Here is a 26,549-nt window from a genome sequence, read left to right as displayed (position 1 = left end):
TAGATGTTGTGCCAGTTTACAGCAGCAATAAACTCTACTCAGTCGCTTCATCTATTTCCGTAACAAAGAAAAAAGTTTTTTGAAGTGTGTTCTTAAGATATTGAATGTGATACTTTTTAACAGCACTAACCTGATTCTCCAGTGGTCCCTAGCAGTGGAAACTGAAAAACTAAACTTACTATCAAGAAAGTTTCCCCACATATGCAGCTCTGCTGTGGCATTTAATGGTACAGTTCCATAAAATCTCTAAGAAAAATCTGATGACTCTCCCTTTATTGACTGAGTCTTTGTAAATCAGAGGAAACCTCATTCCCATGACCCACTATTTATCTGTATAGACTCGTGTAAATAAAGAGCTGAAGAATTTAAAATAAACGTTTGTTTTCCCAAAAGCCATAACAATTCTCCCTCCATTTCAATTTTTTTCAGATGAAGAGCTTTTTTCAGGAATGTATATTGATTTCATGGGGACGGATGCAGCCATTTTTCGCAGTCTGACCAGGAGGAATGCAGTGAGGACTGACCAGCACAACTCCAAGTGGCTGAGTGGTGAGACACCTTTGATTTACCAGTGCTTTTAATGGGTGTCATAGAGATTCATCTTTCCTTTGCTTAAAACAAAGACCTTATCTTTTAAAGAGCTCGTCTCTGAATCTAATTTATGAAGTTGAACCATGAAGAAATGTGTGTAAATACAAACTGTAGACAATGCACAGATGTAGAGGGATCCCTGCATGAACCAAGCTCTTCGGCCACCCCACATGAGGGCCTTTTCTGCATTAAGGCTGAACCAAACTGTTTGAGGGCAAGTGTATGAAAACCTTTCCAGTGGCAAGTGGTAAGACAGTCTGACTTCTGGGAAAGTGCCTTCACCTCTCACGAATCAGTTATTGCCTTAAATCTGTGTTTGGTTCTAAGATACCAGCTTCAGTTGATTCAAGATGATCCATCTCTGCACAGAAGACTCACCACCACTTGCATTCAAAAGATGTGTAGAAGAGTGTCTCACTATCAGAGAAGTCAATGAGGATCATTGCCTCTTATTTCAGTGGTGAGGAATCGGTTATCCAAACACAGTAGAAAAACTCATCTCTGAGTGGCAGCACTTAACTCTTTGCTTCACTGACATCACTGTGAAAATTCTCCCTGTCTTTACTGGTAAGAAGACTCCTTCCAGTGAAACCAATTTGAATTAAAATGGTGGTCAGCATTCTGAGCAGAGGTAGATGTGAAAGGCTATAGAGCAACTAACACAGCAGTTACGATTCTAAAAAAACTTCAGGTATATTGAAGTTACTGTGGTTTTGTCTTGACATTTTTTATGGTGACTTATTATTCCTGTCTGGCTGTGACTACAATGAAATCACAGGATTTCAGTCACAATAAATTCATTTCACTGTGAAAGACAAACTTTGTCTGCTTCCTAAATATTTCTTCTGCTCTACATTCTTACACTTATCTGCACACCATAACATGTGCATCCTAAAGTGAATAAGAGAAAAAGAAAATTAAAAATGCTTAATTTCTGGGAAATCTACTCGTTACTTATGTTCAAAACAGGTACTTGAAACTACAATTTATTTCCATGTCTTTTTGGAGCCAGAGACATGACACTTGTTATATTAATTGAGAATAGAATTATGCAAATGGAAAAATGCTGCAGTCTAAAAAGAGTTTTCTGTCAGACATTCAACCTTTGTGTCAGATTGTTTCAAAATTGGCACTGCCCTTCAACCAAACAAGCAATCTTGTATGATCATTGAAAAGACAAAATCTTCATGCAGGGAGAGGATCCCCTTCTTCCTTCAGTCAAAGGAGGTATTCTGAGGGCTGTTGCACTGTCCATTATATGCTTGATGTTAAGGTTATAAATTATTTTGCTCTCTCCCTAATTCTTCTCTGCAGTGTTTTACTTGTACATTTGATTGTGTTTATCAGCCTCTGATATGAAGTCAAATGCTGCTCAAGCATTTGCATGCCCTGCTTTCCTTTTCTGGGTTACACAGACTGTTTTCCTCTCTCATTTATGAACTTTATTTGTACATATTTCTGAGGTGTTCCAGCTTACTTTTATGTTTTGTCTCAATGAGACTTTCCATAAGTGCCCCTGATAACACACTGATTCTTCTCTCTTCTTCCTCCAAGTCTCTGAGTCTCTGCAGTAATCTCATACCACTGCTTCTGGATTGCTTCTCTAAGAATTTGCTGTGAAATAAAATGTGAAGATGCAAAAACTTATGGCTGCCAGTAAGGAGCCATTGACTTGTTGATGTTTGGTATATACAGCACTTCCTTGAAGCAGTCACTAAATGTCAAATCGTTTGTTGCTTATACTGATACATCTTTTGGTTTCATCCATTTGGTAAACTTTTTCATTTCAGAGCCTATTTTTGTGGATGCTCATGTTATCCCAGATGGCACAGACCCCAATGATGCCAAAATCTACTTCTTCTTCAAAGAAAGACTCACAGACAACAGCGGCAGCACAAAGCAAATTCATTCAATGATTGCAAGAGTATGCCCAGTAAGAACCATTTTGTTTGCCAGGTTGCTGGGATAAGCTGCTAGTGTGACAAGATAATCTAAAGGACTAAATGTTTGAAAAGCTTTTGACTTATATTTGACAAAATTTCCTGTTTCTGTGTCACCATTCATAATTAAAAAGAGCTGTTACTGAACTCACAGCTGGGGTCTGAACCTGTTATATATATCTAAATATACATGTAAGGATATGGAAATGTGGAGGTTAAGGGATTTGTGTATTTCTCTGACTGAGTCAGAATACTTACCAGTGTTGAATTTTCAAACTTGCTGTCGTTGGCACAAATAAGGCACATTAGTTTCTTAATAAAAATGAACTTAAGACAAGTGAAGGCTTTCACACACACACACTCAAAATATTTGAAGCATATTAGAAATATAAAGCTTTTAAATTGTTTGATTTAACACTCAAATACTGTTTTCATTTTTATGATATCTGTTGTTCCTGAGTTCTTATATTGATGCATGTGTGAGCCTAATTTTAAAAATGTGCACAGGAAATTTTGATTCAGGAGTTATGGCTATTCCTGGGCAATAATTAATTTTTTTTCACAGCGCTCCTCATTGTCTCTATTTTGGTTTTTTCGTATCTCTACTCAACTATAGATGAAAAATGATTGAAGTAGCTATTAACATCTCTGGTGAAATCAATTTTTTTTAATGAGAAAAAAATTATAATTTCACAATTACTGCTAGCCTATTCATTCCTTCTTTTGGAAACCTTCAGGAAGTTCATTGTGAGTGTTTATGTATTCCCTGTCTTTAATTAGGGTCTTCTTTAGAATTTGATGCTTTATGATGTTGTTGTGCCCGGGTGTGAGGGCATTTGTCATATTCTGGCAATATGATGAGGCATGTGATCTCTTTTATAATCTCCATTTTCTTTCAAAAGGCCTTTTTGGGTATTTTGCAAGGAGCTCTTTTACACAATTACAGCTGTATTTGGGTTTTTTACTGTTTTAATGAAGCCCAGATTATTTTTGAAAGGCCTAAGCCTGTTTAGACTTAGACTGAAGCCAGTGGCAGAATCCCAAGGCCAATGAAAATAAATCTGAGCCAGTCATATTTGTATACTTGTATACATACCATCATATTCATGTATCAACACCTTTGAGTCTCACCAAATATATTACCCCCTGAAAAGACTCCTTATAAGTCACCCAAAAAGTTGGATTACCAACTCCAACAGCACCAGTGAAACATGCAGAGCACTTCACTGAAATCACATTTCAATAGCTTCTACATTTTGGGTTTTCTCTTTCCTTGGGTGACATCATGCTATGCAGTTTGGAAGACACTGCTCTTACCTGAGGCATTCACCAGCACAGTTAGTCAGGATCTGGCACTTCAGTGCTGCATCGTCTGGTTTGGCAGTTACAGTTCCCACCTCGCACCATAGAAAATTGGAAAGATCCTTGAGCGAGCTGTGATCAAATCATCTCTGGACAAAGTTACCGGGACTTGCAACAGTGCAAAACTAGCTTGAACCACACTAGCCTTCATTTCTGAATATTGTTTGGCATATCCACCTCATGTGCCAGCATGGCTTACTGGGTCAGGTGCAGCTCTGCTGCTGTCAGGACTAGAAGAAACATCCCTCTAGAGAACCATGTGACCTCTTAGAGATAGCATGGGCTTTGTCCTGGGTGTCAATGAGTGATACAGGACTCCACAGTCACTTCCAATCCTAATAGCATACACTGCTGATGCACAAAATCTAATGCCCAGCCCTCCAAGCCTGCTAGCCCAGCAGAGAAGGTCCACTCAGAAAACTAGATTTTGTTTTTTTCTGCATATGGAATGTTTAGATGAGGGGATTTGGTTTAGGACTATTTATTTTTAATATTAAATTCACCAGATAATTATATAGATAATTAATTAACCTGAGAAAAATGTGGGAAAGCCCAGTAAAATGTTAGCTGTGTTTTATTTCTTCTTTTCTGAAAATAATATTCCTTTCCAGAATGACACAGGTGGTCAGCGCAGTCTTGTGAACAAGTGGACAACATTCTTGAAAGCAAGACTTGTGTGCTCAGTAATGGATGAAGATGGAACAGAAACGTACTTTGATGAATTAGGTATGACAAAAAACATTCCTTAAAATTTTCATCTAAATGCTTTACTTCGTGGATATTTAATGACTGATTTTCATACAGTTCCTTGGTGAAGTTGCTAACAGTGAAATCATAGCACCAGAAGTCCATGACAAAATCCCTCTTGCAGTGTTATGACGGGAAATGAAAAAATTCTTCATAGGTCTCTCAGTGTAATTATCATTACCTTTGAAATAAAGGTAATTAATCTTGACTATGTAAAACAATGATATATGTAAAGAATTAATATTTGGAAGGGAACATTTAAGTGACTCTCGTACGATTTTACTACTAGCTTGGATAACAATAGAGGATTTTTAACATCTCTTTGAAACTGTTTTTTATACCGCTGCGTAACAGACAACTTTTCCACAATACATTTTTTCTAGTTTTTGATCACGGGGTAGAGTCCTCAATTTGGTAGTTCAAGGTAACACTAATAAATCCTGTTACTGGCACCAGCAATAGCACTATGAATAAATATAATTTGTCAGGAATCATTCAGTCACACAAATTTTCAACATATGAAACACTGTAAATATTCAATCCGTAATCTATACAGCAATCACAAGAGGTTTCCTTTAATGATGGAATTAATAGATGCATGTCTTGATACCTACATGCCAAACAACATTACCAGAAAGTTTCAAATTCTATATTTTCCACAGCTGAGATGTGCAAAATCAGGTGTGGAAGGATTTGGTATGTGCTTTACTATAAAAATAAATAATATAAACAGCTAATGTGCCCTGCACTGGGTCTGCATCTGGTTCTGATCTTCTCTCCATTGTATCCTCTCTCTTTTCTCAATTGTTATTCCTGATTTTCACCAGAGTATATGGGGTTTGGAGTCTTTTTGAGTTTCTGTATTTGCAACTATTTGGTGTAGTTACTTTGGTTCAAGGTTTCAGTGGAACCCGATTGGGACTAGGAGCAGATCCTAACTTGCTCTAGCTCGGAATGTGTAAGGTGTTTGGAGGACAGATTTTCTGAAGTTCACAGTGCCTCAGCACTGCCTCAGAGGCTCATCTTTCAGAACTGTGATTTACCAACCCCCTCCTCTTCAACAAAGCAGTAGGATAACTGCTTTTAGTTTCTTGTATAACAAAATGTAGGACCATAGTGAATAGGAGACAATGCTCTCAGCGTGGGTTCCCAGCACAATTCCATAGCAAAGAGGAAGAATACAATCACAGCTGGAAATTCAGAGCACTGGGAGAGAGCAAACACATGCTTCTGTGTTCATGTATAATGCAGGAGAGTATAACACTTCCAGTTCTGCATGGTGAAGTCTTTTGCTTTTGACATATTGAAAAGAATATTTAAAAAATTCAGCGGGTTAAATGAAAGAGCCACATAAATTAATGGAAAGCTAAAGAACATGTTCTGTGATAAAAAGCTCAAACAGTTCAGTCTTTTTTGTGTTGTAAATTAAGTTTAAGAGGTAGCATGATTATAGTTATTAAAAACATTTGCAAGGAGAAACTGTCAGAGATTAAAGTAGTTTTCACTGAAGTGTAAAAAAAAAAATCAACAGATCAGAGGTAATAGTGGGTAAATTCATTTCAGTGAGTAGGTACAGTTTTGCACAGTGCAGTCAATTAATCCCTACACAACAGGAGGAGAGAGGTTTACATCTTTCAGTGTCTTTACTACAAAGCTTCATGACGTTCATATCATGTTGAAAGTGCAGTAGTGAGGGCATTGCAGTGCATTGTGGACAGTAAAACACCTAATTTCCCTCTTTTCGATTACATCCATCTATGGGAACTCTTTCTCTTTAACCTATTGCAACTTTAATGTTTTCCTACTGCTAAACAACCTGCTGAAATGAGATACAGCTGAGAGAAATGTGTGACGTGGATCCTGAATGTGTTTGAAAATCTTTGCCTTCTGTCTCCATAAGGCTAGTGGGCATGGAGTTAATTTCCAAATTTGCTTCTGAATGTTAAATTGCTAGATGTATGCATATATGGTCTGTTCATGTGATAAGTCTCCTTTTTCCTGTTCAAGTCTGAGATAAAACTACTGTTGGCTTCAGGAGGAATAAAGTCATCAATTAAACTGGAAAATAAAGTTTTTCTTATTATTCAAAACATTTTTCTTTCTCTTTCTTACAGAGGATGTGTTTCTCCTAGAGACAGATAACCCCAGAACAACACTTGTGTATGGAATTTTCACAACATCAAGGTAAGCATGCAGATTTGAAAAATATTCCCTGAACTGCCTGATCTTCTGTATGGAAACTGAAACTGATGTTTTGTGGATGAGACTGTGCTGTGCAATTTTGTGTGTCTGCTGCGGCTGTGGTTTGCATGAAGGAGCCTCAGTATCATTGCTCTTGGTATCCATGTCAGAGCTATGCTCCTTGGAACAAACTGCTTCCTGACATACTGTCAGCTGGCACTGGGAAAACATTTCTGTGGAGGGCCACTTGTCACTGTTCAGCAGTGGAAAGCCAAATGACTTCAATGCAGTGAACTCATGTGGCATCTGAGAGCACTTAACACCTCCTGAAGAACATCCAGCACCCTGAAGGATCAAACCAGGAATTCTTACATGAATTCATACAAATCATTTCCAGTCTCTCAGCTGGCTGATGATCACAGAGATGGCAAATAACCCATTTTGGCTTCAGTTGGCTACAAAGGGACAAGCTTACGTGGCATTTGGTCACCTCCTTGCAGCTCCCCGTTACCAGTCAGTTGTATTCACTTACTGTCAGGTTTAGAAAGCATTTACTGAGCTCCCAAGGGTGATGGAAGCAGTAGATATGGCTTACGATGCTGAAACTGTCCACAAAGTTAGAACTGACAGGTGGACCAATAGATTCTTCCACCTCTACTTTTATTTTTCTCATTTTTTCCTCTTGCCTTCACCACATCGTGTTAGTACAGAAAAAAAATAGTTACTACTCACTGATTTGTGATATGGTACCCTTTACTATTTAGCTGTTACTTCTTACCTTCTAAGAGGTCTTCCACTTTTTTTTTTTTAATTTAGTTTATTTGATCAAATTAGAAAATTATATAACTTATTAATTAATTCCTTTAATGGAAATTTTTAGTAAAAAAATCCTTTCAGGTTTTTTTTTCCCCAATAGACTTCTTTCACAGAGATATAGGGATCTGCTTACTCAAATAGGTAAATAAGACAGGAGAATATGATTCTCTGATATTTAACTGGGAAAGAAAAGCATCACATGACTTGTAAACTTAGGTGCTGTCTATAATTCCTACTTCACAAAAAGAGAAAAGGATGAGCTTATGTTTAGCAGTAAAACAACACTTATCATTAGGCTGGGGGTGCAACATGGCTGAGCTGGTAACACTTCCACCTAATTCTGGTATTTCTCCAGTGGAAATGAGGTTTGAATCCCAGGACCACATAAGGTGACAAAAAAGAGGAAACTTCACTTTTTCCTGTCTCTCAAGATGTTTTCTCTCTCTGTTGAAGGTTTTACACACATACATTTCTGTTTTTGTGAACTACATGGTCTATGCTTACTTTATTTTGGTTCAACTATAGGTTGAATGTGTTACCTAGTTAAATACAGCAACCCTAAGGAACTCCTTAATAGTTCCTGTATCTTCACCTCTGTAGACTTCCAACTCATAAAAGAAGCAAGAGAGAAACATCACAGGAAGTAATAACTACTAGTATTTTTATCTAAATCATACAGAAGAAAACCGAGTAATACTGAACTAAATTATTTTAGTGTCATAATATGCTGAAAATGTAACATAAAACATCTGGAAAGACTAAATGCATTTCTCAAAATCTATTAATACCCAGTAAAATTTCCACAAATACCATAATCAATCTAAAAGGTTCATTCTACTCATCCATATATAGCTGAGAGCAATGTGGATTTCACTTTTGTTGTTTAGACACTATGTGTAATGTTTTCAGGCTTTTTTATGGAGTGTTTTTTCTTCTTCAATTGAAAACAGTAACTTGGATTATCTCCATCCTACACTTAACACCAGGCAGATTTTAGACTGTCTGGAGTTTCCACTTTTTAAATATAAATATCACAAACCTTACACGCAGTGAGAGGAAAAATGAGGGAGTTAATTCACTGTAGTCAGCATTACCATCAATCGGGAATTTTTTCCCCTAGTGCCCTTCATCATCATGGGGCGATGGAGACCATTCAGGGCTTGTGCTAACTGGACCCGTGGCTGAATCCAGAACAGTGGGAAGAACATGCCCTGTTCTTAGGTGATTGCCTGTGTTCTCCTCAGGAAGCTTCAAACTTGGGTCTTCATAAGATCAGTTTTATGGGTGTATTTCAGGACTGTATAGGAATAATTCCTTTACAGCCACAAGTCCCCATTTTTCGTAAAAAGGCTGGAAACTGATTATAATAATCCAACCAACTGTAATTGCTCTGGATGTTTTTATTAATGTTTTAGCCATGTATTTCAGGAGGCTCATGGAGGTCTTGTGGTTAATATACTGGTAGGGAGTTCTGGAAACCTGTGCTGAGCTTGGCAGTACAAAGTTTACAAAACTCTTGTCTCACTGTAGTCAGCAATATTTTTGCCATTGATTTAACTGGAGCCAGATTATATTTCCTTTATATTTAGCATTAGGAAGTCTTCTTATTGCACCAGTAGGTTAGTGCCTTCCTCTCTCTTTTTGCAGTTCACTGTTCAGAAAGGTGCTAAGTCTTAAGAGGTAGTGGTGCATATTGGGCAGCTAGATCAGTCGATTTTAAATGTTTTAAATCCATATTAAATTGTATAAAATATATTATTTTAGAGGTATCTTTCATCATTGGACCAGGCCAAATTATGGAAAAGCTATAAAAAAGTTGGTAGATTGCAATGCTTTTTCTTCTGTCTTCCAGCTCCATATTTAAAGGCTCAGCCGTGTGTGTGTATCATCTGTCTGACATCCAGACTGTGTTCAATGGACCATTTGCACACAAGGAGGGCCCAAACCACCAGCTGATTCCATATCAGGGCAGAATTCCGTACCCGCGGCCTGGCACCGTAAGTACAAGGATGTTTATTCAGTCTTGCCAATTGCTTGTCTTTGTTTAATGCACAAATAAATATTATTTATTCCAGGAGAGAAGTCTGTATGTGACTGTGACAGTTACAGTTCAGAACTATTTTATTTGCTTTTCAATTGCCTACAAATCCAACTGCAAATCACATAGTGTCTGGAAATCTTCTAGAAAGAATTAAAAGTCATGTAAAATGTTAATCACTCTTTCTGCTGCAAAGGTGATAAGAATAATTTCATTATGTGACAGTCTTCTTGTTTGCATGTGCATTTTCATTTTGTGGGCACATTTGAGGAAAATGTAGCTAAATAAATAAGCATGCAAAGACAGCATTGTTAGTGTGTTTTACAGCCTGGATCCAACTGTCTGTAACTCTGTCTTCTGTCTGTATGAATTTTCTTTAGTTCTCCAGAGTCTTGCACCTCTACTCAGATGTTTAGGAGATGTAGTAGGAGACTTAGAGAACAAGGTTTCTGGGACTGGTCACTTAACTAATACCCTGTCAGGTTCTGAATCTTAGAAGAGAGACTTAGAAGTAGATGGGTTTTTATGCCATTCAGTTCACAATAGTCTTCCTTCTTAAGAAAGCTTTTTGTATGCCTTGAAAATTTTTCAGGACTTTCTTTCAGTGTATCAGGGTTAGTAATAATCTTCCAATAAATTCTGTACGCAAGTAGAGCTAGCTCTGTTTCCAAGTTGTGCAGATATAGCTCATGAAGTATTTTAAACAGAACTATTACTTCTTCTTACTTTTCAGCTTCATGGTGTATAAAAATTGCTGTTAATGCACTTTTCTCTTTATCTATTTACTTACTTATTTTCACTATTCTTAATTTAGATTTAGCAGAAATGCGACACATGATATTTCAGTCTTTAATAAAAAATGTATAAGCTTTCCTAGAATCATCTCTAAATCCATATTTGATAAATGAAGTATAGTACTGTGGGTGTGTGTTGACTCCTATGAGGTCTTACAATTTCTTAAGTATCAGAATGAAATAGGTATGCAGAGAATCATAAATTATCTGTCAATGTTACAGTTATTTTTTTAGATTAATACTTTGTTGCTTTTCCATTTATCACAGGAAATTAAATTTTATTTTAATTTTGCCAGTCTCTGTGAGAACTTTTAACCATATCACTATTTTGTTCTGATTTGTCTTTGTGCTGCAAGATCTTGTACTTTTTCTCTCTTTCTCTATTGAACATGGAATAGCTCAGACACATGGAACAGTTCTCCCTGTTCACACAATCCTTCATGACATTTTTGTGCAGATATTGCTGGCTATAAGAGTTAGGACTTTACATTCCCAGATCTCTAGAATTAACTAATCAATACCTGACATTCCACTAAGGTCTATTGCTAGCATTAATCTTTCTTTGCAATTAATTCATACAGCTCTAATCTTGTGAGTTCACTGAGGCTTTAAAAAAAAGACCCACTTAAACAGGAAGTTTCACACTCTTGTGATTAGTAACATTTCAAAGTTTCTTGCTGTTTCAGAGTATTTTGTTTGCATGTGTTTCCTCAACCACTGCCATGTTTTTCTTGGTTCGCCTCATAGAAGCTTCTGAGGTATTCCAGATGGGCTTAAAGAAATTGGGCAGCACAGTGGAAAGGAGGAAAAAAAATCAGATTTGGATTTAACATGGTGACAGAAATTATCTACATTTTTCAGATGTGCCGATGAGCTCTGAATTTGAAGATAAATTCTTAGATCATAGCTCATAGAGATTCCTTAGTTGACCATTGCTGGTTTTCAGATTACTGGCTTTTCTGTGCTTCTTCATGATTCAGGCAAAACACAGTACCTTAGTCATATTTTCTAAGATGGAATTTCTTTGGCTTTGCTTTTATTTCACTGCCAAAAAATTCCACTTTTAAATGTCTGCCACAAACTCTATTTTTCACTTATGTCAAAGTGAAAATCGGGACACGGGGATTTTTTGCTGCTCAGAATTAGTGCTCAAAGAGTTAACTTTGATCAGCCATGCTTGCAGACTATGGGACTTGATCCTCTTTTTTCTGAAATGTATTTTTTTGTAACTTCTGGGATGCTGGACTAGACACGGATGTCTTTTTATATGACATGGAAAATCCTACTTTACAGTTGCCCAAAGAGATATTCATACTAAACCTCTGGACAGAAACGAAAGTTCATCATGTCGCAATACTGGATAAACAATGGAAAGGCTTCAGTGTAGCTTCAGTAGGATTAAATGAAGCAATGCATTCTTTTGGCCATGATCAACTCAGCAGTGTCTGGCTGGACTTCACTAAATACCAATGGTTTCTTATTTCTCCACAAGCAAAACTTACGTATGGAAAAAAAAATACATAACTGGCAGCTTGCTACTAAACTCAATGATGTTTGAGAGTAGTTTCCATTTTTCAGAGTTTACAGAAATAGTTTTTGTACCTACAGCATACTGTAAATTAAAGAATTCTGGTTTTCTCTGCAATCTTACTGCATGGTAATCAACTGTGAACGTAAGATTGTGTAGCCAAGTCCTTGAATGAGGCGTGAAGGATACACGTTCAATCCCTCCAGGAAAGGGAGAGCTTAGGTTTCTTCAGTATCATCTTTTGCTTGTCATTGGTTTAGCAAAAGAATTAATTGATTAAAGATGTTTGTTAAGGTTTTGCTCAGGACAGTGATATAATGTAAGTTTTTAGGGTCATGCTGGTGTGAATCATAGCACAGACATTTTTGCAAGAAGTCACAGACAAAAGTCACATGACTCCAAGTCAAGAATGGAAGGGTTGAAAGTATCAGAGAAAGACTTTTAATAGAGCAATGTGAGACAGGAAAGTTTAAATTGAACTGTCTGTGAAACTGAATCCCTCTTGAAAGGAACTGGGGTCTGGCAGAGCACTACCAAGTGGAATTATCTTGGTAATGATGAATGCAGTTCTTTTTTCAGAATTTGTTGCTAATCTTAACAGATAGTTCCATACATTTTCTGGAATGTGGACGAATATGCTAGATGGGGTAGAGAAAGCAAGATAGTAAGAATTGAACTTTCTGAGCAATCTTAGAGCATTAACATGTACTATCATTTCTAATGAGAGCCAAAACAAAACCCTTAGGATAAATATGAGCCCAGAAAAATAAATTGTCGAGGATGTCAGATGAGAGAAATGACCCATATCTGAGCTGAGTTCTGCTTCTTCTTCCTGGAGGTAACTGATGCCAGAGCAACTTCTTTAAAGAATTCTACTTTGTATAAATAATTTACTCCTGATTGAGCCAGAAGATGACTCCAAAGCCTGTGATTAGGCTGAAGTCCCTCTCTACTTGTTTCCTGGTATGCCCAATGAATAGGTGCACAATATGGAACAGCTTTTAGCAGTGAGGGTAGAACAGGCACTCCCACCTGTGATTACAGGGATGCCCTGGGAGCTGAAGACCCAAATTCCAACATTGCATCTCATCAGGTAGGATGGACACATGAGTCATATATCCCCAGACAGTTTCCAAGTCTCTCAGAATATGATTCATTTTATGTAATTTTAGCCATCCAAAAGCAGGGTGTTTAGTCTGAATTACTGACTACAGAGAAAACCTAAGAATAAATGCCTCACTTTAAGAGAGTAGAAGTCAGGTGAGGTAAATCTCTCCCTAAGCTACTGGTTATTTTTTGTCCATGGTTTTGACCAGAAATTCCATCCTAGATGTAAGAATGGCCCTTGTCAAAATAAACAAATTTCCATCAAGTGGTTTTTATTGAACAAATCATTTTCCAATTGGAAAAATATTGCTTTGAAACACTTCTGAATATCTCCAATACTCTGAGGAGAGTTTCACATCTCAGAAATATGATAAGGGGAAAAAATTAAAGCTCAGGAGCAGCAATAAGAAGTGAGGTAGTGGTAGCAAAAAATAAAAATCATCTAAATTAACACAGGTACATCCAGAACACTGTACCAATTACTGGCACAGCTCTGATTTCTTCACAGTTTCCTTTTAGTTTCAATCTCAGTAAACAGCTGAGTTTTCTAAGATGGTTTTTATTTTCTTATGAGGTCCAGAATGCCTCAGGGATGATTATTTGGATAGTTCTTCATTATATTTAAAGAAGCATCCAAAGTATTCATGGACCTGTTACTTCTCAGGCATAGGGGAAAGTATACACAATCTTATAAATATATATATATATATATATATATATATATAAAATATATATATATACATATATAAACAACTTATATAAATAAGTTGTTATGGGACTCCCTCATCAACTCTATATTATTGCTTTTTCAAATGAAGACAAGTCACAGGCCTTTTCATCATCTTATAATCAACATAATGTCAAGAGGGATATTGGCCAAATTACAATTAAGTATCAGATTTTGTTTCCTACCTTTGTACTAATTCTGTAACAAACCAGATGCAAAAGTTTGGTATCTTCCCATACCAATCTCTTAGATTTTTTTAATGTTTTTTTTTTCAACAGGCAGTTTGGAAGCATGAAATATGTAGAAATAGGTTCAGAAGTACACATCTTTCCCATCAAGCTGGGTTTCAAAAATGCAAAAATACATTTTGGTTCTTTTTATAAGAACTGATGGGAGTTCAAAGTGTAGCTATTCAGCACTTCATTCCCCTTACTGGAGCCCAGTAAGTTTTGGCCCAAGTCTGAAGTGGTTTTTAGGGAATTTCCTTTGTCAACTATCTGTCAATATTTGTAAATGATGTGGAGATGAAAACTCTCTGACAGGTGATAAGAGTTGTTCAGCATCACTGTGCTGTTTCTTACAGTGTCCGGGAGGAGCCTTCACACCCAATATGCGGACAACCAAAGAGTTTCCAGACGACGTTGTGACCTTCATTAGGAACCACCCTTTGATGTTTAATCCCATTTACCCAATACACAAGAGGCCATTAATCATCCGGATAGGAGCTGACTACAAGTATACAAAGATTGCTGTGGATCGAGTGAATGCTGCTGATGGAAGATACCACGTCTTGTTTCTTGGAACAGGTAAGACAAATTTGGCAGCATTCATTTTCCTCTGTTGCAATATAATATGCAATAAACTCTGATTATTACAATTTACAGCTTTCAGAAGTTTTTTTTTTTTTTAATGTTTGCAATCTACAGAAATGTTATAGAAATCCATGAATACGTTCTTTTTACTTTCTGTGCATTTTTCTATTTACTATAGATATCAATTATGTGCAAGAGATACAATGTATTGGTCCTAATTGTGAGACAAAAACCAACACCAGTGTGTATTTTATTGGATCTAGATTATAATACTTCTCTTGAATATGGTGTGTCTCCAGCATGATTCCACACTAGAATTTGATGATCTCAAGCATGAGAAAAAAATATCTAAGTCTAGCTTTATAATTTTGTATACTCTCATCATCATTATTTAATATCTACTGTGTAAGCTACTTCTGAAGAAAAACATGATCTGATCAAGACGTTGCAAAGGCAGAAACAACAACTCCTTCAGAAAACAGTAGTAATATGGAAGTACTTAGAAGAGAAAAAGAAACAAATGGTTAGAGTCCTAGCAGTAGTGGACACAGAGAACTTGATCCAAGCATTCTAAAATAATTTCTGCCTAATATAACCTATATTTTGTTTTTACTTACATCAAATTTGAATCTGGTGTTATGCGTCTGAAGTCTGCAAGGAACAGGTCAAGTGATCCTTGGACTGATCAATTTTGATTTTTTTTAAATATTCAGGTATGAATCACATCTTTCAGATTGAAGCAGACAAGTAGAGTGGTGCTGTGACTAGACCCTAGGAGTCACATCTGAAACTCCCACTGGTTTAACAGGGCATTAGAGGCTGACAGGCACAAAGGCTAATCTTTTTTACTGCAGATGGTTTCAAGTAGAACAAAGGAAAAGAACTCTAGGAGAACAAATATATCTCTGAACATCAGAAAGTGATTACAGAGATGGGTTGCATTGCTTTTATGGTTCACATATTATTGGGGTCCTGATTGTTTTCTGTTTGTAGAATAACCATGTCTGCCAACAAACTCGCATGGGGCTGGGAGTAACCATCTCGTTATAATAGATTTAGGAAGCGGGTCCTAAAAATCTCTCAAGAATGTCAGGCTTCTATAGGGAAATGATGAAAAATAACTCTCTTCATTGTTCTTAGAAAAACCTCTCCAACTATCAAAATCAGCAGGGTGCCTATGTGCCAAAGGAGACCAACTGCACACTCTGCTGTGTGTGCAGAAGTGTATCCAGAAAACAGGTTGATGGAAAGGACTTTTTACCTGTATTTGGCTCCTGTCAGGAGTACTGTGTCCAGCTGTGGGCTCCCCAGTACAAGGAAAACATTGACCTAACGGAGCAAGATCAGCTGAAAGACTGTAGCATGTGATGTATGAGAAAAGACTGAGAAAATGAGTTTATTCAGAGAAAGCTAAGGGGAGACCTTAATGCTGTTGACAACTATCAAATGGGTGGGTACAACCACCTAATGGGGAAAAAGCAGATGGGGACTCTTCTCAAGGTGCACAGTGCCAAGATGAGGGACTGCACACATGTTGCAATGTGGGACATTGCTATTATATATAAAGGAAAAAGTTATCACTATCAATGTGATCAAACAGTGGAAAAAGGACCCAGAGAGGTTATGAATTCTCCATCTTCAGAGACTCAAAAGATTCAAAACCCAACTGGCACAGCATTGAGCAGCCTGCTCTAATAGGATTTGCTTTGAGCATGGGACTTCACCAGATGTCTTCTACAGACTACAGGTGTCTGCAGTTAAGTGAAAGGAAAACAAAACCACTTCATTCATGTGAGTTTATGGATGAAGAAAATGAGAAGAGCTAAAGCCCAGCAAGAACTCAAGCTGACTACTTCTGTAAAAGACAATAAAAAATGTTTCTATAAATACATTAGCAGAAAAAAGAGAGCTAAGGAGAATTTCCATCCTTTACTGGATTCAGGAGGGAAACAGTGAAAAGGCTGAAGTACTTAATACCTTCTTTGCCTCAGACTATAGTAGCAAGACCAGTTCTGTAGGTTCCCAGCCCCCTAAGCTGGAAGACAGGAATAAGGCAGAATGAAGCCTCCATAATCCAAGGAGAAACGGTCAGTGACCTGCTACACCCCTCAGACACATACGAGTCCATGGGCTGGACAGAATCTACCCAAGGGTACTGAGGGAGCTGGCAGAGTGCTCACCAAGCCACTTTCCATCATTTAGCAGCAGTCCTAGCTAACTGGGGAGGACCCAGCTTAGTGGAAGTTATCAAATGTGATCCCCATCCATAAGCAGGGCCACAAGGAGGATGTGGGGAATTTACAGACTTGTCAGCCAAACCTCAGGGCTGGAGAAGGTCACGGAGCAGATTATCTTGAGTGTTGTCACATGGCATGTGCAGGACAACCAGGAGATCAGACCCAGCCAGCATGGGTTTGTGAAAGGCAGATCGTCTTGTCCAGCCTGATCTCCTTCTATGACCAAGAGACCCACACAGTGGATGAGGGAAAGGCTCTGCGTGTTGTCTACCTGGACTTTAGTAAAGCCTTTGACGCCATTTCCCACAGCATTCTCCTGGAGAAACTGGCTGATCATGGCATGGACATCTTCACTGGGTATAAAACTGGCTGGATGGCTGGACCCAAAGAGTGGTGGTGAATGGAGTTACATCCAGCTGGCCCCTGGTCCCAAGTGATATTCCCACAGGTCTTTTCCAACCTAAATGATTCTATGACTCCATGTTTTTCCACCAAATGTTTACCAAATCTCCATCTGCTGTAGAGTGAATGCTTAGTATACCATAGTCAGGGTAATGAATTATATAAGGAATTTTGTCAGTTTTGCGTATTTTTGTTTCCTTGGTTGGAAGTTGATAAATGAGTTTTAAGGTATTTTTGGATATCTCCTATTTGCAGAGCTATTGGAAACTACTAAATTAACCTAATTAAGACAGGGCTTTCTTCAAGGTGGGTACCTAAAACCACATTTTCTGTTCAGTTTAATTAATGCAGATAAAATTCTTGACTTTGTGACCTGTTAGGATCATTCTTCTCCTTTCCTGTATAAGTAAAGTCTTTTTCTACTATGGAAGTATCAAAAGTGTCAACAACTAGTGTCCCTACTCTTGCTATACAACTTCACAAGAAAACTTGGTAAAAGAGAAGTTTTACATTCCTGTTAGTTTTCTTCCTTGACAAATTACTGTGTTTAGTCAAAGTAATAGATTGGTAGGCTAGTACAGATCTTTCAAATGAACATTTTAATTTTTTTTTCAATATATAGTGGTGTCATTGTTTTAAAATACTCTATATGCATCTAATATTGTTTGGAGGAAAATTCTACCTAAGCTTAGTGGAAAAGATCGAGACATAAGTTCCCAAACCATATAGGATTGTTAATATAGCAGTGATAGTTAAAGCTGGAAAAGTGTTGAAAAACTGAAATGTGCTTGAAATCAAAGTTTGCTAGTAAACATTTTAATAATTCTGCAAGAGATAAATATAGGTAATTTCATTTTATCCTTTGATGACCATCTGACTCTTTCTAGGTGATCAATGTGGCCTCATACACACACATGAGCTGCTAAAAACATAATCATACGTCAATCTTCTTCTGTGTATCAGGACAGGACCCATTATGGATCAGATACAAAAAGTGCACCTCTTGATACTTTACATTCATTGCTTTATCTTCTTCATTACACTGGAGACGAGGATCATTTTCTGCTTTCTAGTGACATGGAGGGCAGGCACTATTCTTCCTGAGCAGGGCACAGGACATTAATAGCTTCCAAGGTCTTCCTCAAAAGAAATCGGTGCAATGTAAGTTACTGCATTTCTCAGCCCTTTCAAATAAAAGTGATCAAGTTTCAGCCACTGAGAGGAGAAACTTGTTTTCTTTATTCTCTAATTTCTGTGAGACTCAGGAGGATTTGATAGAGATATTAAGTGTCAAAAGGAATGCAGAGGGGATTTGCTTTGGTGTCAGTTCATCCCAGCAAATGCAAAAACCACATTGTATGGGAGAATTTCTTGTGATAATTTCCTTGGGAGTCTGGAGCCCCACAGCCGGAGACAATGGGACTTGACGCCTGGTGACAATTACACTCAGCTCAAATGATGAGTTACTGCTGCTGAACTGAGATGTTGCCCGCCATGTCTGTCACTGTCAGTGACCTGTCTCATGCTTGAAATCGAAGTGTTTTATGGCTTGCCAGATGCAAAGCACACAAAATGTTTAGCTTTTCCTCTCTTCCTCCTCTATAGCCTTAGTAATAAATCAGTTCCTGAATGCAAGTTAAGAATAACAGAAGTACAGAGCTCTGACAACCCCAGTGGTGTTCACCATGTAGCCGTGGCACAGGAGGGTATAGGCAGCTCTGTAATTTTTTCACCTTAGTGTGAACTAAATGTGGTGTTTCCTTTGCACCCCCAGACAGAAGTGCTGAGCTCACGGGGGCTGGTCCATACCCAGAGTTAATATACTGCTTTCCTCCCTTTCTTACCTACATAGCAGACAAAATAAATCCCAGGGACAGACATTGTTCTTGTGGCATTCCATGCTTTTCAAATGATTACAATCTCCTACTTTTCCTATGCTTTTCAACATGAAGGCTCCCAAAGCACTTAAGAAAACTTGCTAGTTTGGTTACATCTGCCCAAAGGGATCTCTTCACCCCTGTCTGACGTGAGCTGATTTGGAGTAAGGAGCAAGTCTGGACTGGTAGGGAGTAGTGCTACAAGAGAAGGGTGCTGTCTGCCTACCTTTGGGAAGCCAAACAGAAACACGAGAGATAATTTACTTGGAAAGAATGTAATCATTCATTTGCATGTTTGACTAGGGTAATGCTGATGGTATTTTTTCTCTACGCAATGAGTAATAACATATTCAGTTCAAGAATTTGGGATTAGAGTTTTGTTTCAATTATTCAGTTTCTGTGATGTGCCAGGACTCAGTCCTGAGTTTTTTGGATTCACCCTAGAGTTGTACTGTAATTTGTTTACTCATTTCAGTTATATCTAAAGAATCTGAGCTTTCAACATTTTGTGTTCATCCTTTAGTAGATTGTTTTCCATCTGAGATTTAAGACAGCAGTAAAACACCATGAGAACATATTCATGAGATTAATATTCATTTATTAAGCATGCCACCTACTGCTTGCAGTACGAAAGCCTTTGGTCAAAGTACACACAGATTGCACAACCAAAAGGTTATTCCTGGGGGTCTTTATTGCTCTTGGTGTTATGAAAATATTTAAATGTCTGGGTCAAACTTGGGTACATTAAACAGCCATGGGCACCAATGGATTTTTTTCAGGTCCTTGCTATCAAGATATGATCCATTTTTCTAGAAAGAGATCTAAGTTACTGTTGTAAAAAGGCACTTCAGACTTCATGTGGCTTATTGAGATGATTAATGGATTAATGTCAGCCACATCCATCTGAAGTGGCGCGAGGTTGATCGATGTTTCTTATTATCTTTGCTTCTCTGATGAAACATTTGTTTTCAAAGTCTAGATGCATTAAGTGCCTCCAGAGCATAAGTTTGTAATACTCATTTTCACGGTGTCATATGACGGCTGTCTTTTTGGAAAACTAACCCTTGCTGACAACAGTAGCCTCCAGTAATGCAATAGCCAAATGATCTACAGATTCTAACAGAGAGAGATAATCTGGTCAAAAGAGCAAGCTTGTCTCCCATAGTTTTCCTGGCTGCAGCTTCGTGACTGTAAGCATGGGAAGATGATGTTGCACAACAGTGGCACAACAGGCGTCAGACACAATTTCCTTCTTCCTCTTGGTCATAGTGTCTGAGTCATTCATAACCTTTCGTTGACCTATTCATCCAAAGCTTTTTCACAAACTTTTATGATTATATGTAAGTTAAGAGGGCGTACTTCCACCTGCTTCATTTCCCCTGCTCAGTTTTTATGCACGCAAGCTCACACTGTGTCCCAAAAGATTGACTGAGCTGGGGCTATACGAAAACTCTGCCCTCAAGTGTAAGCATTTGTATCTGTCTTTTTGTTCTTTGATGCAGCTTGAATTTTATGAAGTTTCACAGAGATATTATGAGCTGGAAAAAAATTACCGCCATTTGACAGATGAGTGAACTAAGCACAGAGAGGTTAGTGGCCGTGGTGGGAGCTCTGAGGTACAGCAGACACAGAGTGTGGGAACGTGGCTGTCAGCCCTGACTGCTAACCTGCCACCATCTCAGGTGCTCTGCTGAGCCTCAACAATTTCTCAAACAGACAGATTTCAAACATTCTATAAACTTTTTGCTTTCTTTTTTCTTTGTAAGGTTATTTGTATACATCAGGTTCAACTCAGATAAGAGACCAGAAATAATTAGCTGCCATTAGGCTGACAGGTAAAACATGGAGAAAAAGGTTTTAGAGGGTCTCCAGCAGTGTCGGGCACATTAGGGGTGGGGATTACTGAGGGAATCCTCTTGAAACTCATGTCAGAGTAGAAGTTGGTGCCTATTGCAGTCATTTTTTTATGATGTGGAAAATTCGGGGGTTTTATTTGTAGTTCAATTTGTGCATGTGATGTGGCTCAGGGGTAGATGGGTCATGGCTCTCTTTGAGGCTCACATTACTGACAGCTGCAGTGTTCACTTAGGACTGGAAACAAAAACTAATCAAAATTCAGAGAATGAGTTTTAAAACTCAGACCTTCTGATTCAGCCAAAAAACTGTAGTTTCCATGTCTATTCATTAAGCTTTACCTCTTCAATTGCCCATGGTCAGGCAGACCAGGAATTAATGTAATCAGGTGCAATCTAACTGGTATTGATGAAACTTAGCTGATTAATATCAGTCCAGAATCATGCCTCACATTTCAAGGAATATTATTATAATTATGATGATTATTATATGCCTCTTCTGCTTCCATTCCATTTATTGGAATGCCTTCCTTCTTCATTTATTTCCCACTCTGAATACATTCTACACCTTTATTTTTTTGCCTGCAATTTCCTCCCTTGCTGTTCCCAGTTTCTCAGAGGGAATGTGATCTCAGTATCATTGTCTTTCACGTCAGGCTGGGACACCTGCATTTGTTAAGCAGGTTTGAAATGGAAAAACACTTGGAGTCACTCCTGTTCTCTTGCTGTCAGCTTGAGAGAGATTCCCTTTTGTTTGTCCATCTCGACTTGACTCACAGACTGCTGAGCTGATGCAAGGCTGCAAATGGCTCCCAGTGGAGAATTAGGAAAGTGGTGAGGAAAAATCTGCCTCTTCATTTCTAGTGGTGGATTGATATTCTGGAAACATAGTAGCTTTTTCATGACTATGTGAAATCATAGCAGTGGAGAACTGTTTCCAAGTGGATTTCTGGAAGGAACAAGTAAATGGCAAAGGAAACCATGCTGTTCATTTTTATGAATTTTAGAGGATTACCTTATAATTTCATACATTGACCTTAACTTGAAAAAATTTCACTTGCACTTGTTTGATGACTTCTTATGCCTGATTTACAACATAAAATATCAATTGTGAAATACACTTGGAAACAGCTCAGGCACTGCTACTTTGCATTAATGTTCTGCAGTGCACAGTGCTTCATCCTTTCCTATGACCCAGGGAATTTAATTCACTGCTTTACCATTAGCAGAAATAATCAAATAAGATTTTCAACAAAACTCAAGTATACCATAAGCTTTCTATGTGAACACATGTAAGTGACTTGATTTGTCAGATACAAATTTGTGTTTATAGCGGAGTCAGCAGTGCTACTGAGAAAGAAATAAAGAGTGGGATTTGGGGACAAATATTTCCTTTTCACTTATTAAGGAAGAGGCTGAGCAACAGTAGCAAGTCTATTTTTAGAAGCAATGGGAGAACTATGGCCTATAAGCTATCTGTTATTGGGAGTGTTTATATATAGATATATAGAGAGAGATGTGTAGGTACAGACTATTAGAATCCCTTGCTTTAAGCAATTTTATTTAATCAATAGCTTTCTATTCCCTACTTGAATATTTATTTTAAATGTTGTATTAAGTCTTCTTTGAAACAATGGAACATTCCTTTATGTGAGGATCTGTCCATCATGGTTCAATACTGAGTCAAAGCAAATGGTAAAATATTGAGTCAAAGGGAATGAGTATGAAGGGAATGAGTCCTTCCCTCTGTGTACTTTTCTGGGGTGTGACAAAAAGGTAGATAGGAACCTACTTTACAAATAGGAAAGGTTATTAGGACACAAGGACCTGGCGTCAGGCATTATCAGTATTTTCTGTGCCAATACCCAGGATAAAATCTCCCCTCAGGTTCTGATTTCAGTTGGGGGCTATGTTCGAGGACTCAAGACAATTTAGGAATTTTAAATGTGTGGCATGTGCTAATGGATCATTGACATAAACCGGTTCTTCAGAGGCTCAGCAGCCTTACATTCCTTTGCAGGTAAGGTCACTGTCAACACGCTTAGTGCCCTGTATGTCAGGGTTACAGGTACTTGACACATTGCAGGCAAAAAAAAACCACAAAAGGCTTCAATTCCTTTCTGCACTTCTGATTGAGAATTTTGTAAGGTAAGAGTCTAATGTTAGAGAATTGATAAAAGGATGCAAAGAAGCAGAGGCAGACTGGAATGAAGTTGTGTATGTGTGTGAGTGTGTTATTCCCTTAAGTAGGAGAAGAAATACACACACACCCTTCTCCTTTCCTCTGAGAAACGATCTGCAGCAGTTTAACACTTCGGTGGGTCCTGGCAGTCAGTAAATCTCTCTCAGAGTTTCATAGCTTTGCTAATACTGGCACCCAGGCTAGACCACAGCTGTGCTATCACAAGATTTAGTTCCAGTAAATTTTCTTCAGAAGGAACTGTTTTATCATGCCATTGTATAATGAGAATAAATGTCTCTGTAGAAAATTCTCATGAAAAATTCATGCCTAACATGCCCTGAGCATGTACCATTGATAGTTACACATTTTTAAGTCTTGTCAGCTTTCAGTTTCTCTTTTCCTTCTTTTTTTTAAAGACAAAATACTGCAATCTGCTCTGTGTGTGGTCAGGTCCTTAAATATCAATATTCTGTCTTTAAACCCTTTTTTTGAAAATAATAATGATAATAATAAATAGTAGTAGTATCTGGCTTCGCCAAGTGAAATAAGGAAATGTAAATTGCTTACAGTAATCATCTTACCCTGCAGCTCAAGCTACAGAATTTAGTCACTGAGCTTAAAGCAAAACCAAAATTGAACTTTTTCAGCTTACATTGTCTTCATTATGAATTGCCAAACAGGAAGCTGAAATTTCCTTTCCTTGGTATCAAACTAATAAAAATACATGTAGATACTTGTCTATATTGTGCTCTACTAATGTTCTACCAACTACACAACTCTACATTGCTCTTAAAACTTTTGAAGGCTGAAAAAAATCTGTACCACGTGTTCTCATTCTTCAGAATCAGTATTGAGCAAATAGATTCATTTACTCAGTCTAATTTCTAGGTCCTTCCGGTAAGAAGAATTCTATGTACTGTGCTTTTTCCAAGTTAAAATGCTTATTCTTGTCATTATCCCACACTCTGACTTTTTGTTGCCTTTCCCTGGTCTTTTGATTATGAACCAAACATGGTTTAAGGGAAAAGGGGTTTTTACCTTGGTATTTATTTAAGGATCCTTAAAGGTGCACCACTTTGTCCAGGTGGAATGCACCGAAGTGCACACCAAAATGCACACACCGACAATAGATCACGTATACAATTTATAGACCTTGCAAATTAGCAGATCTATCAAAGATTCCCCAACGAGAGGCTTGAATGAACCCCTCCATCCCGAGGAATCCCAACCTGGATGGGCCTGTCTTAGTTTACAGGATGTTCTAGGGAAGACCTTGGTTTCTCAGGATAGCATAGGGCTTTCTGGCCTCCAAATGTGAGGCCCCCAGGATGTTTGGTCTCCTGGCTTAAGGGAATATTGGGTTTAAGCTAAGTTATCAGACTTAAGGAATTACAAGTATGCATGCTAAAAGCACTGGGGATACATAAAAGCTATATGAAAGGGTATAGAAAAGGTATATATAAAAAAAGGCAAAAAATCATCATGGCATCATTTTCTGCCACATCAGAAATACTTCAGTGGCTGTCTCAGCCTTTAAGCACCTTCGCAGATGGACTCCTGCATCTCACATATTCTTTCCACATAAGAAATTTGGAAAATGAATCACAAATTTCCCTTCGGTCTCACTCATCGCATCTACTCTGCAAAGACACTGTCATTGCCACATATTCCTGCTTCTTACTCCTTTGTTCTGAGTGGATTTCTGAGGCTTGGAACTGTATTTTGAGAGGGAAGCCATGATAAAATATCTTCACCTTCCTTTTTCTTTTTACCTTACAGAGCAAAATATTAACTCCTACCAATAGGACTTGATTATTTCTTGAATTTCATAAAAAAAAGCTTTCTTCTTACTCTGTTTACATGTAGATAGAGTTATTCTTTGGAAGGTTTACCTTTCATGTCATCAGTTATCATAGCATTTTATTATTGGATATGAATGTATATTACATCCTGCAGTAGTGCCCTTTTACCTGTTAATATTGTGTTTTACCTTAAGATCATTAGGATAGATTCTTCCTCTGTGTCTGAATAGCAGCTACTACAGAATATACTGATTTTGGTTGATCTTTTGTATAGAATGGCAACAGTAATGGTAATAACTCCAATCTTACCATGACTTATGTTAATATATGAGAATAATACTACATTAGTATTCCTGTATGAGGATTCATTTCATCATTCTTACTGACCCCAAACTCTAGAAATTGCTGAACATTTCTTACCTTTCTCTGTCTCACAGTGCTTGCTTTGATGGCTTCCTTTTATAATTAATGAAGGTTAATCTGATTTTTTATTTATCTCTCTCTCTTTGTTACTTGTTCTCACCTATTCCAGACCAAGGCACTGTACAAAAAGTTGTTGTCCTACCCACCAACTTCTCTGCAAGTGGAGAACTCATTTTAGAAGAGCTGGAGGTTTTTCAGGTTTGGCTTTCCCCTTTTGTTTTTCCAGTGTGTATGTTCACACAAGCACTTTGTTCTAACAGACTTTGGCAAGGGCAACTGTGACTTGATAAAAGATCAAGTAAATGTGCATGCTGTCAGTTTGATAACCACACAAAGAGGATTACAAAGTGTTAACTGTTATGAAGGCTACAGATAGCTGAAGTCCTTTTCTTCTCCTATATTTCAGTTGCCTATTTTTTTATGCTGATATATTGGCTAGAAGGATTTTGATAATCACTTTTTTAGGAGGTCATGTTATAATGGCTTCCAGAAGGAGACTTTTATCATTGGCATCACTTATAGAGACTATTGCTATGTATGGTTGGAATCTAAGATTTCTTTACTTTGATTATCAGATAATCTTCCTGGTTCTCAGTTGCAAAATGAAATCAAATTAGTGTTGTTTTTGCTTAACTCCTGTTCTTCAAACTCACATGCCTCTGGAGTCAAGAGAGCTACAAGTTTAACACAACATAAGCTGAAAAGAAACACAAAACGTACAGAGAAATAAGGGAATAGCCTCTGTCAATCATTCTGGCATGTAACAGCTTGTAATAACCTAAAGAAAATGTTCACCCTCATGTTGAAAAACCCCTTTCAAATATTTGAATGGGCTATTCATTAGACATTAGACAGTATGCATCGATAAACTTAGTTAAGGATTTTATCATGGCCTTTTCTCTGTTTCATTGAGAGAATGCAGAAAGGAAATTTTAAGCTTCTTTATAGAGGCAGCATTACAAGTTTCTTTAAGAAAAAGAATACACTCAGTGTTAACACTCATAAAGGCATAGTTAGTCTTTCTAGGCTTTTGTTGAAGATTTCCCTTTAAAAAGGATATATGTGAGTGATATTACTTAAAACACACTCTTCACCAATGTATTGCTAATACCATTTACTGAAACATAAAT

General features: G+C 37.6%; 1 protein-coding gene across 4 annotated transcripts in view; it reads left to right on the top strand.

The window, feature by feature from the left end:
• Nucleotides 1–26,549, top strand: part of SEMA3C (semaphorin 3C) — a 117,993-nt gene that overhangs the window by 76,981 nt on the left and 14,463 nt on the right. For all 4 annotated transcript variants that reach the window (XM_032106441.1, XM_032106443.1, XM_032106442.1 and 1 more), the window contains 7 exons: nt 430–549; nt 2,382–2,524; nt 4,505–4,619; nt 6,755–6,824; nt 9,490–9,634; nt 14,415–14,637; nt 25,529–25,617. In XM_032106441.1, coding sequence (XP_031962332.1) covers nt 430–549; nt 2,382–2,524; nt 4,505–4,619; nt 6,755–6,824; nt 9,490–9,634; nt 14,415–14,637; nt 25,529–25,617 — 905 coding nt within the window. The remainder of the gene's footprint in view (nt 1–429; nt 550–2,381; nt 2,525–4,504; nt 4,620–6,754; nt 6,825–9,489; nt 9,635–14,414; nt 14,638–25,528; nt 25,618–26,549) is intronic.

This window comes from Corvus moneduloides, chromosome 4 (genome assembly GCF_009650955.1).
Source record: "Corvus moneduloides isolate bCorMon1 chromosome 4, bCorMon1.pri, whole genome shotgun sequence".
In the NCBI taxonomy this organism is placed as follows: Eukaryota; Metazoa; Chordata; class Aves; order Passeriformes; family Corvidae; genus Corvus; species Corvus moneduloides.
The sequence above is the reverse complement of the archived record's forward strand: the minus strand, read 5'-3'. Positions and strand labels throughout refer to the sequence as shown.